Genomic DNA, 16,590 nt, shown 5'->3' with positions numbered 1-16,590 from the left:
TTCTCTTAAAATCCAAAATGGTGGGTACAATTAGAATAAGATAACGAGTGGAAAAAATTTCAGTTTGTTTCATCTCAAATTCTGAATCAGCCACCAGATCCTGAATAATATTCTGAAGCCAGATAATTTAATCACATCAAATAAAAAAAGAAAAATTGAATGTAACACATTTCACATCCTTTCTCTTTAGTTTTTTGTTTGTTTTGTTTTAAGAAACACAATTACAACTTAAAAGAGCATCTGAAAAGCGAAGATGTTAGTTTGAGGTTTCCCTGTCTAGTTTATCTCTAACCCTGGTCTATCCTGAGGCACCAAGTCAGCCATGTTCTTTGGCCTAAAAAAATGAGACACCGGCAAATAAAAATGGAAGGGAAGACCATAACTCATAAAGAAATTGAATCACCATGTTGTATACCTGAACTAATGTAAATTGTAGGTCAACTATACTTAAAAAAAAAAATTTAGGGGTGCCTAGGTTGCTCAGTCAGCTAAGTATCTGCCTTTGGCTCAGGTCATGATCCCAGGATGCTGGGATCAAGCTCCCCATCGGGCTCCATGCTCACCGGGAGGCATGCTTCTCCTTCTCCCTCTGCTGCTCCCCCTGCCTATGCGCTCACTCTCTCTCTCTCAAATAAATTAAATTAACTTAAAAAAAGAATAAAAAATTTAGGGGCACCTGAGTGGCTCAGTGGGTTAAGCCTCCGCCTTCGGCTCAGGTCATGATCTCAGGGTCCTGGGATCAAGCCCCGCATCAGGCTCTCTGCTCAGTGGGGAGTCTGCTTCCCCTCTCCCCCTCTGCCCACCTCTCTGCCTACTTGTGATCCGTATCTGTCAAATAAATAAATAAAATCTTAAAAAAAATAAAAATAAAAAATGTAAAAAATAAATTTAATGGATGGGGAAAAAACTACAAAAGAAGGAAAGGGGAAAAAAGCCAATGGGGTGGAGGGGGCTGTTGGGCAGAAGGAGAGAATCTCAAGCAGACTCCCTGCTGAGCATGCATGGAGCCCAACATGGGGCTCTCGATCCCATGATCCTGAGATCATGATTTAATATAGTCTATAAGGATTTCTGAACTGAAATCAAGAGTCAGACGTTCAACCAACTGAGCCACCCAGGTGCCCCCACAAAACATCAACATTTAAAATAAGAGATTCATTTCCTTTTAGTAACAATTAGAACTTACATTTGAATAGAACTTTAATATTTTTTTCAAATCATCTTCTCACCTATTATTGCCAATCTGTCCTCTTAACTCAAGAAAAGAAGCATGGAAGGTAGAAATAATAGTACTTCATCTGACAAAAGAAAAATCAATGGGCTGTGAACCCAATTTCTTTCAGGGTTCAAGGTTTTTTAAGCTTTTTAATTTGAAGAATGCAGAACAATAAAATATTAAAAATGTAAAAATTTTTCAGAGTAGATTTGGTTTCCTCACCTGAAATTGACATGCACATTTCAAACTGTCCCCATCTTCTTTACACACTCCTCCATATTTACATGACGACTCATCACAAACTCTTACATCAGACTCCCTCACATTTAATTCTGAAAAAGAAGGGAAAAAAATGTTTTATGTCATCTTGTACTCAAATGCACATATATAAAAGGGGGAAAAAAGCCTTAAAATGTGTTGATCACCTCATTCACAAGTATAATAATAAGACATAACATACAAAAATCAAGTCCCATAGGACACAAAATGTTCAGAATTCCCCAAGGAGAATCTTGCAGAATAGTATGCCTAATAGTAACTCAAACCAAAATAAAACTCAAAATTTCAAGATTTCACAGAATTCCCAAAGGTAAATCTACAGAATTTTTCTATTTGGCCTGCCAAGAGCTTAAGACAGCTTTCCTACTATTGTCTTATTATCTTAGATTATCTTTTTTCTTCTTTATAGATTTTTTAAAAAATAATCTCTATATCCAATATGCAGCTCAAACACATGACCCCCAAATCAAGAGTTGCGTGCTCTACTGGCTGAGCCAGCCAGGCAAGCCCTTAGATTAAATCTATTTTTCTAAGGAGTAAGTTCCTTTTAAGGAGAACAAATAAGAATAATTAAAAGAAATCTTAATCCTTTTGATAAAATTTCAGGTGATTATAACTCACTCTAGACAAGATTATTTTAATTACAAAAAAATTATAAAGTAAACTTGCATTTCATATAATAGATATATATGGAGCATTTGCATGCACAGAATTAAAAATAGTACTCTTAAAATTTTTAAATGACTCATTTAATTCTACTCTCACAGGAAGCAGAGCCAATCAACAATACTAGCATCCTGTGGTCATTTCATTCCTGCACCAAGACCACTGGTCTTGCTCTGGAACTACCAAATTAAGCTTTCTAGAATCACACTGAATTGAATGAAAACCACTATAAGGCAATTTTTATATCCACCCTATCTGGAATGAGAGAGATAACAACAAACAATAAAATGACAGCAACTAGCAAAGAAGAAACAAATGATTGTTTAAAAAAAACCTAGCCCAGGAGCGCCTGGGTGGCTCAGCGGGTTAAGCCGCTGCCTTCGGCTCAGGTCATGATCTCAGGGTCCTGGGATCGAGCCCCGCATCAGGCTCTCTGCTCAGCAGAGAACCTGCTTCCTCCTCTCTCTCTGCCTGCCTCTCTGCCTGCTTGTGATCTCTCTCTGTCAAATTAAAAAAAAAAAAAAAAAAAAAAAAAAAACTTTAAAAAAAACCTAGCCCGTTGTAGAGGTGAACAAATGTGTGGGAACAGGAAGGCCTGAGTTAGCTTCTGACCGTGTCGCTCAGTAGCTAAGGGCTCCAGGGAGGGCACAAACTTTCCTACAGCTCAGGATCATGATGAGGTCTTGGCAAACAGATCTCAGGGAACATTTCTCCAGCAATCCCGCATCCCTGATTGTTTTCTAGTTCTAGATTTCAAAGCAGGACCCACTGGACTGAGTCAAGAAGGTTCTGTATCTAGTGACTAGTAACATTTCTTTGCCTCTCTCTGTCCCCATTTGTTCTCACTGCTCTACCATGGTATCTTGGGTCTCCTACTCCTCCTAGGTGACCCTCTGAGGGACTGGCAGTCAAGTACCTAAATACCCAGGGAGTTGAGTCAACAGTAATTATCTGGGGGCACCTGGGTGGCTCAGTGGGTTAAGCCTCTGCCTTCATCTCAGGTCATGCGTAGTCTCAGGGTCCTGGGATTGAGTCCCGCATCGGGCTCTCTGCTCGGCAGAGAGCCTGCTTCCTCCTCTCTCTGCCTGCCTCTCTGCCTACTTGGGATCTCTGTCAAATAAATAAATAAAATCTTTAAAAAAAAAAAAGAAAAAGGTAATTATCTGAATAACCACTCTCAACCAAGCACTGCACTGGGTGAAGGATACATCTATGTAACTATAGTTTATAAAATTTTTCTTTTCCTTAAATGAAACTCAAGTGTTTGGGGGGGGGGGGGAGACAAGAGCTGAAGGCAACATGAAACTATTAGTTATTTTGTTGTTCTCATTGTTTCACAAACTATTTCAGGCAGATGCTCATTTTTTTATTCCTTTCACCTTGGCCATTTGGCTAGGGAGGCTCTATGCTCTTGGCTTCCCATATCTCCCAATTTCTACTCAGGCATCCTTCTCCCCCTTGAAGACTTGCATTAGCACTTAAGGCTCAATCCCAAGCATGGAGTTTGCTTTTTTCCTTCTATCTACCTACATTCCTACTAGGAACTTACACAAGGTCCAGTTCCAATTACTGTCTCATATATGTACATCTTGAAACTCAAGGAAGATTAACTAAGTATTAATAAAGAACTGCTCGGGAGAAGAGAGTAAGAGTGCATAATATCTTTGTTCAACCATAGGCATAGCCAATTTTAGGGGTCATACAAATAAAAACAAATGTACAATTGAAGAAATAAAATTTGGTGCATTTAAAGTTCACACTGGGTTCCAACAGAATCAGACATATAAAACAAGAAAAAGTAAAGTTTTTATTTTACTTCTGGGCCAAGATCATGCTCTGAGCTGCTCTGACTTGTGACTTGGGCTTGAGATTCTTTGAGGTATGTTTTACCCATTGTATTTTTAAAGTACAATGGGATTGCAGTCTACAACCGAAATCATCCCTGCCACTAAGATTCACCTATCTCCGGAGACTGAGAGTTTTTCAAAGCATCTGTTTGCATGAGGTTACACTAAGAAACATTTTGGGACAATAATCACGCTTACTAAAGAGAGACAGAGAAGCTTGGCACAATAACCAAACCTTGAACAGGAGGAATGGTCACATGCACAGGTTGGTTGGTGTCTACCACCTGGACTGCTCCCCCAGCCCAGACCCAAGAGCTCATCATAACAGAAGAGCTACAGTGAGAAACTAAATAACAGCTTTCACTGAAAGCTTTGAAGCAACAAGATTAAAGAGCTCTGCTTTGATGCCCACACAACAAGATATAATAGTGGGGGAGAAAAGAGGCTGGGATACCTCAACAGCCCCAGCTCAGCATTATACCTGGCAGGACAGCTCAAGGCCAAGGAGATAATCAGGCACAGAGATACCCCTCTGTTATCTAGGGACAGCAAACATGGCAGAAGAAAAAGACGTGCTATGTGGCAGTGGCCACACCCTTTGGTGACTCCAAGAATAAACAATTTGGGGGGCAATTTAGGGGAGCTAGCAGTTCTACATTAATAGGTAAGAGTAAAAGTCATGAAATTCTGATTACACTGGTTATTAGTCATGTCTTATTTTATGCCTATTCAGTTATTAAATTCATGCTATTTTCATGTGTATTAATGTGTTAAATGTGATTATTTAGTTGATCAGGAAACAATTAAGTATCTACTATATATCTAATACTATGCTAAGAAATTGGGACATGCGGAAAAATAAATAACAGAGAGCCTATGATCTTGATAACATATGGAACAATTAGTGATGAATTCAAGACGGTCTATAAGGAGAAAATGCTGTTGTACATGCTATGATTGCTCTAAGAATTTCAAGAAGTAGGAGATAAAAATGGATTTGAAGCAGACGATGCAGTGTCAATGATGGCAAGACTCACTTTGACTTTGAAAAATTAATAAAACTTTTTGGCTGATTATAAAACTGATATAGGATTAAAAAAACGAACATAGGATCACTATACAGAATTTAGAAACAACATTTAAAAGTAAAGAATGTATTAAGGGGGCACCTGGGTGGTTCAGTGGGTTAAAGCCTCTGCTTTCGGCTCAGATCATGATCTCAGGGGCCTGGGATCGAGCCCCACATGGGGCTCTCTGCTCAGCAGGGAGCCTGCTTCCTCTTCTCTCTCTGCCTACTTGTGATCTCTGTCTGTCAAATAAATAAATAAAATCTTTAAAAAAAAAAAAAGAAGAATGTTTTAGGGGCACCTGGGTGGCTCAGTCGGTTAAGCACCTGCCTTAAGTGAACACCATGATCTCGGGGTCCTACGATCAAGCCCCACATGGGGCTCCCTGCTCCGTGGGGAGTCTACTTCTCCCCCTCCCTCTGCCCCTCTCCCTTCCTCAGCTCACACACAGGCACACATGTACTTTCTCTCTCTCTCAAATAAAATCTTAAAAAAAAATAAAAATAAAAATAATGTTTTCATTGCCCATAACATGTAATACTGAAAGAGAATGTTTTTATCTAGAAAAATAATTTAAGTGAAAGTAGAGAAACAGTAAATAAACAGTACACATAATAATATTGGTGGTTCCCTAACCATGCCCCTTATGAAAACGGGTGTCCTGAAGTGTACCTTCATTAAAATCAAATAAGAATTTCATTTTCTCATTTGCAAGGGGGAAAAAAAGTCAATGTCAAGAGTTTTCTCATTTTAGGGACGCCTGGGTGGCTCAGTTGGTTGGGCGGCTGCCTTCGGCTCGGGTCATGATCCCAGCGTCCTGGGATCGAGTCCCACATCGGGCTCCTTGCTCAGCGGGGAGCCTGCTTCTCCCTCTGCCTCTGCCTGCCACTCTGTCTGCCTGTGCTCATGCTCTCTCTCCCTCTCTAACAAATAAATAAATAAAATCTTTAAAAAAAAAAAAAAAGAGTTTTCTCATTTTAAAAGTTTTTTTCACATACTTCTTAAACCTTCAATATTTGAGATTACTTCCTTGCTAGCTATCAACAAAACTAATGTTCCACAAATAAATAAAGAATATTAATAGGAAAATTCCAAGCATTTTATGAGAACAAAAGATCATGAATGTCACAAGCTCATGAATGTACATTTTAAATTGTTTTGTTACTGTGGCAGTCACAGCTAATTGTCTACCTTGGATCTGTTCTTACTTCGTAAGAGAACCCCAGTTTTGTTCAGAGGAATGAGATGCTCAGCTAAATTATCAGTATTTCCCAGACCCCCTTGCAATGTACCACAGTTTATACATAATCACTATCCCTTACTCCTTCATTCTTCCACTCTCTGTCCTTTCTGGAGAGTAAAACCCTTGCCTAGGTTGTAGTGGCCATCTTACACACACAAAGATGACAGCAACAAGCTACAGATGGTAGACCAGAAAGACAAGAGCAAGAGTGTGGAAAGAGAACTATAGAATCATCACACCTACCCTGGATTTCATGCATTCAGACTCACTGTTATAGCAAACAAACACGGAAGTAAAGCCCTTATCATTTAATCCACTATTGGTCAGGTCACTGATACATATAATAAAACATAAACCTGACATATTGATTGCACAAAAATTTAATTAAGATAAATATTTCTGAGCATAAGTCTTAAATAATTTGGTGCTACATCTCTGTCCACGTGATACATTTATTAAGAGCATCGTGACCTCCTGGTATTCTTAGTTCTCTCACAAATTTGAAAACCAACGCCTTAGCTCAAACTTAGTACAGAAGGAATTCTATTTTGGGACCATCTTCTGAATGTTATTTCTTTTCAAGTATTCAATATAGTACCAGGCATCAAGAGGGCACTCTATTACCTGTCAATGATGATGATGATTACACAGCTGCCTTCCTGAACCCAAAATGGAAACTCAGCAAAACAGATGAGCCATTACTAAGGCCCTCAACTCTCCAAATAGAAATAATTTACACAAAGAAGCACTCAGAACAGTGGCTCACAACAAAAATATTTTGCTCTAGTTGCAAATGCGCCCATCACACAATTTTCTAAATGTAAAACTTGTCTCCATGTTCATTAAATCTCAAAGCTGGGAAACAATACGCACCCGTGGAAGGAACCCTACTGACTGAACCTGAGATGCCCCAATCCCCAACTTTCAGCAACACTAACTAGGTTCGGGCTACAGTTCAAAATGAAACTCAGAGACTTTTCTACCACCCCTCCATTAAACAGAAAGTAGTCTGGGGAATCTTATGAGATAGCTAACACCAATGGAGAGCCAAAAGTGAAAAAACTTTGCATGATGTTACAACAGAATTCAGGACTTCTCAACCTCAACACTACTGACATCTTGAACTAGTTCTTTGATGCATGGGGCTATCCTGTTCACTGAAGGATGTTTAGCAACATCTCTGGCCTCTATCCACTAGATGTCAGCAGGACCATCCCCCATGTCCACTGGGAAGTAAATCACTCTCTGCTGAGAACCACTGTCAAAGAAGACCAAAGGGGCGCCGGGTGGCTCAGTTGTTAAGCGTCTACCTTCAGCTCAGGTCATGATCCCAGGGTCCTGGGATGGAGCCCCACATGAGGCTTCCTGCTCAGCAGGAAGCCTGCCTCTCCCTCTCCCACTCCCCACTTGTGTTCCCTCTCTTGCTGTGTGTCTCTGTCAAATAAATAAATAAAATCTTTAAAAACAAACAAACAACAAAGATTAACAAAGCCTTGATTAAAGGCTTTACATTTCATTCTCTAACATAATCACTATAAAGAAAATGAGTCAGTCACACATCAGTCTCCAAGATCTCTGCACATGACCACCGCTAGTTTTCATTTCAATAGAAGGATCTCAATATATTGCAATCAAATTTATGTCAAGTCCTAGCTCAGAGTGAGTGTCCCTCCTTTAATAATGCTTCAACCTGGGCGCCTAGGTGGCTCAGTGGGTTAAGCCGCTGCCTTCGGCTCAGGTCATGATCTCAGGGTCCTGGGATCGAGGCCCGCATCGGGCTCTCTGCTCAGCGGGGAGCCTGCTTCCCTCTCTCTCTCTCTGCCTGCCTCTCTGCCTACTTGTGATCTCTCTGTGTCAAATAAATAAATAAAATCTTAAAAAAAAAAAAATAATGCTTCAACCTGTAGCAAGCCTGGCTTCCTCCCACTTCCTATCAAAATTCTGCCAAAGGTCAACAGAAGCTCCTATTTTAAAGGTTTCATGACTTTTTTCTTAGCCTTCCAACTCTTTTATGGGCCTTTCCCCAGGAGCTGATTACTCCTGGCCTCCCCTTCCAACCTAATAATCCTGATTATTTGCTCAACTGTCTGACCACTTCTCATTTAGTCACTCCTTTTCCCTTCTCTTACTGTTCAGTCCATGTCCACAGCACTCAGAGAACTTCACTCCAGCTTAACCAGCTCTCCAGGGAAACCAAAGTATGCTCTTCTCTGTAAAACATACCAACCAATGCCCATAGCACAGTGAATCTCCAAGGCTACTAAGCCACTCTCTACAGCACTCTTCAGGATTTTAGCTCCAACCAGGGGAGCTGCTCTTGTGCTTCAACCAGTCCATGTATTTGTTACTGGAATTACATGGTTTCAACATTTCACAGAATGAAAATAAACTGTTATGAAAATAAAACTGAATGCTATGGCAAGACTTAAGGTGATCCACTTTGAAAAAGATGCTACTGTATTACATACAGGCAAGAGAAAAATCTAGAATTCTGCACCCACCCGTCTTTACGTTCCCTTTTAAAGAGATTAAAACTGGTATTTGTAACCAATGTATGCTTGTTCAAGAGAGAAAATTCCAACTATTCTCAAAGAAAAATTCTGAGCTCTCTTTCAAAATGGTGTTTAAATAGGGGTGACTGGGTGGCTCAGTCAGTTAAGTGTTCAACACTTGATTATGGCTCAGGTCATGATCTTAGGGTTGTGGGATCAAGCTCCTTGCTGGGGCTTACAGCCTGCTTAAGATTCTCTCTCTCTCCCCCCCTACCCCCCCACCCCTGCTCTCTCCCTAAAAATAAAAAAATAATTTTAAACCAAAGTAGTATTCAATAAATCTATATATGTTTTTAAGTTCAAATAAAATGCTACATGCATTTATAATTTCTTTTTGTGACTCCCCACTTTAAATAACTTTCTTGATTAAGCAATAACTACAAGAATCTTAAGGCACCAAGACAAGAGAGCTCCAATGCATAAAAACGTTCTGCCCTCAGCCATCCCACTGTGTCCTCTTGTCTTGCTTCATCTCTCTCAGCATTCTCATCCACTTACATCACTTCAAGTCTTTAAACGGGCTTTTCCCCAACCTTATTAAATCCATCTCATCTGCCATTTCCAGTCCTCAGAGCACTGCAGGGGGAAAGTCCTACAATGAATGCGAAGTACTTATCAACATACGCTAATCTTTAGTTCATCTTTAGTTGATTTCTTATTGACTACCCATAGGACATGATCCAACTCTTTACCTTGTTCTTAGTTCTTACAATAACCTCATTTCAAGGGGTTTATACACATGTCTAGATGTTAACAGTATTTGGGAAAACCTCCCTTTTTTTAGAAAAATACACCAATCCAAACTGACAGGACCCCAGTCTCTACACTAGAAAACAGTAGAAATATTTGAAATATTTAAATATTTAAAATATCCCACACTGGGGCGCCTGGGTGGCTCAGTCATTAAGCCTTTGGCTCAGGTCATGATCCCAAGGTCCTGGGACTGAGTCCAGCATGAGGCTCCCTGCTCAGCGGGAAGCCTGCTTCTCCTACTCCCCCCGCTTGTTGTTCCCTTTCTCACTGTGTCTCTGTCAAATAAATAAGTAAAACCTTTAAGAAATAATAAAAATAAATAAATATATAAAATAGAATGTCCCATACCAGAAAATGGTGTGGTACAGCCATGGAATACTGTAGAGCTATTTAAAAAGTTGTATATAATATGGGGCAATATGGAAATAGGCTTATAAATGTCAAATGAAAAAGCAGAAAACAAAACTATACACATGTACTAAGATTATGTATAAAAAAGGCATACAGGAAAATCCAGCCAGAAAAAAAACTAAAATGGTAAAGTTACTGTGTTTACACCAATTGAGCAATGGATGATTCTCTCCTCTTTTCAAGTTTCCATATTGGTTATAATTAATGGGGGCTGGGAGGGAATGTGATTTCAAACACAATCCCAGAGACAGTTTGCTATATAATGGACTAAGTCCTCATTTGAGGGTCAGGTTCACATGCCACTTCTTCACCTTTTAGAATAACACCTTCTGGGGCACCTGGGTGGCTCTGTGAGTTAAAGCCTCTGCCTTTGTCTCAGGTCATGATCTCAGGGTCTTGGGATCAAGCCCCACATTGGGCTCTCTCCTCAGCAGGAAGCCTACTTCTCCCTCCATCTCTCTCTGCCTGCCTCTCTGCCTACTTGTGATCTCTGTCTGTCAAATAAATAAATAAAATCTTAAAAAAAAAAAAAAATAACACCTTCCCTTCCCAAGATATTGTAATGATTAGATGTGTTCTAAAAAGCAACAGTACCCAGACTAAGTAGGTACACAATAAAAATTTATTTTCTTTCTTTCTCCAGACCAATCTAAGGGACACATTTAATGACACAAATCACTGAAAATACATTTCAAGGTAAAAATCAAACAGTATATTTAGTTAATGTTGACATGAGTCTAAGCAATGAGAGGAATTAGAAATTAAATTCTTCTCAATTTGTTTATTAACCATATTATATTAGTTATCCTCTACCATAAAGATATGAGAGGGAAAATTAACTGTACTCAGTATTTCATAATACAAAACCAAAAGTAGTGTACATTATTAATATTAAAAAGCATTAATGGCAGAGATGACTAAAACTCTCTAAGCTATATTTAACAAAAGAAATTTCACATATGCCACACAATTATCTGACTCTGCTATTTGTCATCCCATGCTACACACTTCTGCCAAGCTACCCTTTGTTAAGTACCACTTCGAAGGTGTCGGTCCTCCACCCAACACCTACAATCATTCCCAGCTGCCTCCATTCTAAATGCCTCTGCTTCAGGCAAGGAGATGGGGAAGATGGTCTAGTGCAGGATCAGAAAGAAGGCAAGACCCGGATCCCGAGAGAGGGGGAGTAAAGGTCCTTGGGGTCTTCTCAGTCCTATCTAGTCCTATTCACAGGTTCCAAACTGCAATTCTCTCTCCTACTCCTTTTTCTCACTAGCTTGGCAAACCTGTGTTTTCCCTCTTACAAATCTATAAACAGTTATATTGCAGTTATTAAAAAGAATGATGAAGAATCTTCATATTTCCTGACGTAACACATATTTAAAGGCAGGTTTTTTTGTTTTTTGTTTTATTTGACATAAGGAGAAAGAGAGCACAATCAAGAGGAGCAGAAGGCAGAGGTGGAGGCAGAAACAGGCTCCCTGCTGAATAGGGAACCTGATGCGGGACTCAGTCCCAGGACTCTGGGATCATTAACTGAGCTGAAGGCAGAGGCTTAACAACTGAGCCACCCAGGTGCCCCAAAGGCAGATTTTTTAAAATGTATGACACAAACTACTTTTTAATGCCTATATACAAAAATCTGAAAAGTATATACATGAAAATATAAACCACAGTTATCTCTTGGTGAAATTTGAACTTTCTTCTTTATTCTGTGTTTTTCTGAGTTTTTTTGAGTTTTCTGAGTTTGTCTGAGTTTTACAATGAACTTGTATTATTTTTTAAATGAGATAAAACAAATATGTGCTACAGCATGTAAGAATCTTGAAAAAATTATGTTTGGTGAATGAAGCCAAGCACAAAAGGCCACACATTGTATGACTCCATTTTTTATGAAATGTCCAGAATAAGTAAATCCATTAAGACACAGAATCTCTACATGGTTGTCAGAGCATGGGAGCAGAGAAGTATTGAGGTTGACTGTTAATAGGTATGGAAATTCTTTCTGGAGTGATGGAAATGTTCTATAATTATATAGTAGATAGCAGTGATAGTTATACAACATATTGAATATATTAAAAACCACTGAACTGTATACTTTACAATGGCAAACTTTACATTATGTGAATTATGTTTCAATTAAAAAAATAATTTTAAAATCAGATAAAACAGCCCTATTAAATTTTGAAAAAAAATTAAAGAAAAATGCACAGGCATTATCATCTGATATCTAAGAGGCAGGGTTAGGACAACATCACCTACATCAGTACACTGGCTCTATACTTATCAGCTCTGTGACCATAGTAATTAACCACTCTCTACCTCTATTTCCTCATCTGTAAAATGGGGACAATAAAAGTACCATCTCATAATGTTGGCAGAGAGTTAAATAAAGATATGGAAAGCACTCAGAGCACTGCATGACACATCATAAGTGCTACACTGTTAGCTTTTTTTATGGTTATCACACCAGCACTGGAGAAGGTATGGAAAATGAGCACTCAAACCAATCATGAGAGTATAAATTGGCAGAACCTCTCAGAGAATAATGTGGCAGTATATAATGAAGTTTTGTGGGTTTTTTTTAAAGATTTTATTTATTTATTTGACAGACAGAAATCACAAGTAGGCAGAGAGGCAGGCAGAGAGAGAGGGGGAAGCAGACTCCCTGCTGAGCAGAGAGCCCAATGCGGGGCTTGATCCCAAGACCCTGAGATCATGACCTGAGCCGAAAGGCAGAGGCTTTAACCCACTGAGCCACCCAGGTGCCCCTATAATGAAGTTTTATAAACCTTTATCCTTTAATCCAATAATTCTATTTCTAAGAAATTATAATAAGGACAGAAGAAAAAAACCTATGTATGTATACATGATTGTTAACAACAGCAGTTTTTATAACAGCAAAGTAGAAAATGGCCTCAGTATTCACCTATTGGGAATTAAATAAATTATTGATGAAATACTATGCAGCCATTAAAGTATATGGTAGAATCGTATTTCCATACTGATAATGGAAAGACCAAGATCCACTATGAAGTGAAGAAAAACAGGTTATAAAGCTATATAGAGCCACAATCTAACTTATATTCTATAACATACACATGTTTACATATGTATTTTAAGATTTTTGCAAGCACAATTAGCACATTTCCTCCATCAAAAATGTTTAAATATAAATAAATAAATCTAAACACAATATCACCTTCTGGCTCAATTTCTTTTTTTTTAAATTTGTTATTAACATATAATTATTATTAGCCCCAGGGGTACAGGTCTGTGAATTGCCAGGTTTACACACTTCACAGCACTCACCATAGCACATACCTTCCCCAATGTCCATAACCCAACCACCCTCTCCCTATCCCCCTCCCCCCAGCAACCCTCAGTTTGTTTTGTGAGATTAAAAGTCTCTTATGGTTTGTCTCCGTCCCGATCCCTTGTTTCATTTATTCCTTTCCTACCCCCCAAACCCCCCACGTTGCCTCTCAACTTCCTCATATCAGGGAGATCATATGATAATTGTCTTTCTCTGATTGACTTATTCCACTCAGCATAATACCTCTAGTTCCATCCACGTCATTGCAAATGGCAAGATTTCATTTCTTTTGATGGCTATATAGTATTCCATTGTATATACATACCACCTCTTCTTTATCCATTCATCTGTTGATGGACATCTAGCTTCCTTCCATAGTTTGGCTATTGTGGACATTGCTGCTATAAACATTTGGGTGCATGTGCTCCTTCAGATCACTTCATTTTTATCTTTAGGGTAAATACCCAGCAGTGCGATTGCTGGGTCGTAGGGTAGCTCTATTTTCAACTTTTTAAGGAACCTCCATACTGTTTTCCCGAGTGGCTGCATCTGGCTCAATTTCTAACCACTATTCCTTAGTGTCTGGAACACTAAGTGAATAAGCAGTAGCCAGAAACCAGGGAAGTCACCCACAAAGATAAAAATCTACAAAACGAGCTGCAAGTTGGCACTGGAGAACCTGACATTACTTTAAAAGAACATTAAAAAGGACTTCACAGGGGCGCCTTGGTGTTTCAGTCAGTTAAGTGTCTGCCTTCAGCTCAGGTGATGATCCCGGAGTCCCAGGATCCAGCCCTGCATCAGGCTGCCTGCTCAGCAGAGAGCCTGCTTCTCCCTCTACCCCTCACATTGCTCAGGCTCGCTCGCTCTCTCTCACTCAATCTCTCAAACAAATAAAATCTTAAAAGACTTCACAAAACCCTGCTGCATTAGGAAGAGTTCCAGACTTGCAGTTCCAATTATTTGATTAAATAACTCATTGGTATTAGGCAAGCACTAAGTCTCTCCCTAGTTCCCTGGAGTAAAAATGGGCATAATAATTTCTCATACAATTCTGAGGAGCAAATGAGATCTTTACAAAAGAGCAATGGAAACTATACAGGATACTTTTCCTCTTTAGGTAAAACAACCAAAATCAAAACTTTACCTTTTTTTTTTTAAGACTGTATTTATTTATTTGAGAGAGAGGCAGAGAGAGCTCAAGCAGGAGAGGGGAAGAGGGTGAAGGACAAGCAGACTCCCCGCTGAACAGGGAGCTCCACATGGGGCTGGATCCTAGGACCCTGGGATAATGACCTGAGCCAAGTTAGATGCTTCACTGATTGAGCCACCCAGGTGCTCCCAAAACCAAACCCTTAAAAAGATACAATCACAATCCCAGGAAACCATTATAAAATAGTGAAGAATTTGAAAAAAAAAAAGGGGGGGGGCACCTGGGTGGCTCCATGGGTGTCCAGCTCTGCCTTCAGCTCAGGTCATGGTCTCGGGGTCCTGGGATTGAGCCCCACATAGGGCTCTCCGCGCAGCAGGGAGTCTGCTTCCCCCTCTCCCTCTCCCTGCCTCTCTGCCTACTTGTGATCTCTCTGTGTGTCAAATAAATAAGTAAAATCTTTTTTTTTTTTTTTTTAATTCCCTAGGTCTGGGCGCCTGGGTGGCTCAGTGGGTTAAGCTGCTGCCTTCGGCTCAGGTCATGATCTCAGGGTCCTGGGATCGAGCCCCGCATTGGGCTCTCTGCTCAGCAGAGAACCTGCTTCCCTCTCTCTCTCTCTGCCTGCCTCTCCATCTACTTGTGATCTCTCTCTGTCAAATAAATAAATAAAATTCCCTAGGTCTAATTAAGTGGAAATTAGGGAATACTTATGATCTGAACTTGAAGAAAGGACCAATAAAGGTAAACACACAGCACCATCTTAAAAATAAAAAATACCTTAAACCACTTTAAAGAGAAAAAAGTATGAAAAAAATGAACACAGGACACTAAACACTGACTAAAATGACTTGTGAATAAAGAGGAATCTAAATGTACCATTTAGGCTATGAACAACAGAACTGATATAAAAATATCAGCAGTTTACATTCACTTGCAAAACAGTATTAGATGAAAGCTAAGGCGAAATAAACTAAACTTAAAATTCCCAAAAGAGGGGCATGTGAGTGGCTCCGTCAGCTGGATATCTGTCTTCCACTTGGTTCATGGTCTCAGCGTCCTGGGATAGTCCCCTGTTGGGATCCCTGCCGGGCAGGGAGTCTGCTTCTCCCTCTGCCACTGTCCCCCAATCCTGTTCCCACGCGCACGCAATCTCTTTCTCTCTCTCTCTCTCCTCTCTCACAAAAATAAATAAAATCTTTAAAAAAAAATTTTTTTTGTGGAATAAAATGAAACAATTTCAGCATAAACATTAAGATATTACAGGAGAGAACGGCAATCATCACAGATTTCTTCTTTATATTTTTCCATATTCCTCAAGTTCTTTATTACATCAAATACTGCCTGTATAAGAACAACAACAACAAAAAAAAAAAGTGTGGGTTTTTCTTTTTAACCATGGAAGAGAAAAACTCAGAATATCTGCACAAAAATAAGAGAAATGGAACTGGAGCTAAAAACATAATACCTGCCAAATTTTCTGAAGGCAGAAAAATGTGTTAAGAACTTCAGAACCTGAAACTTTTTAAAAAATGATGAGACAACCGAGCCATGAAAAATACATGACTCCTGTAAAAAAGAAATCTATTCAAATAGTAACAAAGGATTAACAGTAAAGCATCTAATAAACTGAAAGCAAATACTGAGGGAATTTTAAGATTTAAACACTTTCAAAGTGCATGAGAAGAGAATGTATGCCAACTCTTAAATGCCTCATTTAACCCATGAGAGAAGCTAATAATGGAACTAATTGTAGAAATAATGAAAATACTTCTGTTAAAACAATGTTTCTTACAATGAAAAAGAGGGGGGAAAGGGGAGAAGGAGGAAGGGAATAAATGAGTTAACACTTATTAATCCAGCTTAAAAGAAACTAAGAATTTAAATTCCATTAAAGAAAGGGACATATACAGGGGAAATGAGGGATTTTAAAAAATGAAATGGTTAGTTATAATAAAAAAAAAAGACAGTAATGAGTGTTGATCAGGATGTGGAGAAATTGGAACCTTCACACATTGCTGGTGAAAATGTAAAATGGAGTATAGTTTGGCAGGTCCTCAAAATGTTAAACAGGTTTACTATATGACCCAGCA

At 39.2% G+C, this 16,590-nt stretch overlaps 1 protein-coding gene across 1 annotated transcript in view; it reads right to left on the bottom strand.

The window, feature by feature from the left end:
- TMEFF1 (transmembrane protein with EGF like and two follistatin like domains 1) overlaps positions 1 to 16,590 on the bottom strand; it is an 88,564-nt gene that overhangs the window by 59,710 nt on the left and 12,264 nt on the right. The window contains exon 2 of the mRNA XM_047700291.1: positions 1,439 to 1,548. Within this exon, the coding sequence (XP_047556247.1) occupies positions 1,439 to 1,548 (110 nt within the window). The remainder of the gene's footprint in view (positions 1 to 1,438; positions 1,549 to 16,590) is intronic.

Source organism: Lutra lutra, chromosome 13, assembly GCF_902655055.1.
Source record: "Lutra lutra chromosome 13, mLutLut1.2, whole genome shotgun sequence".
Taxonomy (NCBI): Eukaryota; Metazoa; Chordata; class Mammalia; order Carnivora; family Mustelidae; genus Lutra; species Lutra lutra.
The sequence above is the reverse complement of the archived record's forward strand: the minus strand, read 5'-3'. Positions and strand labels throughout refer to the sequence as shown.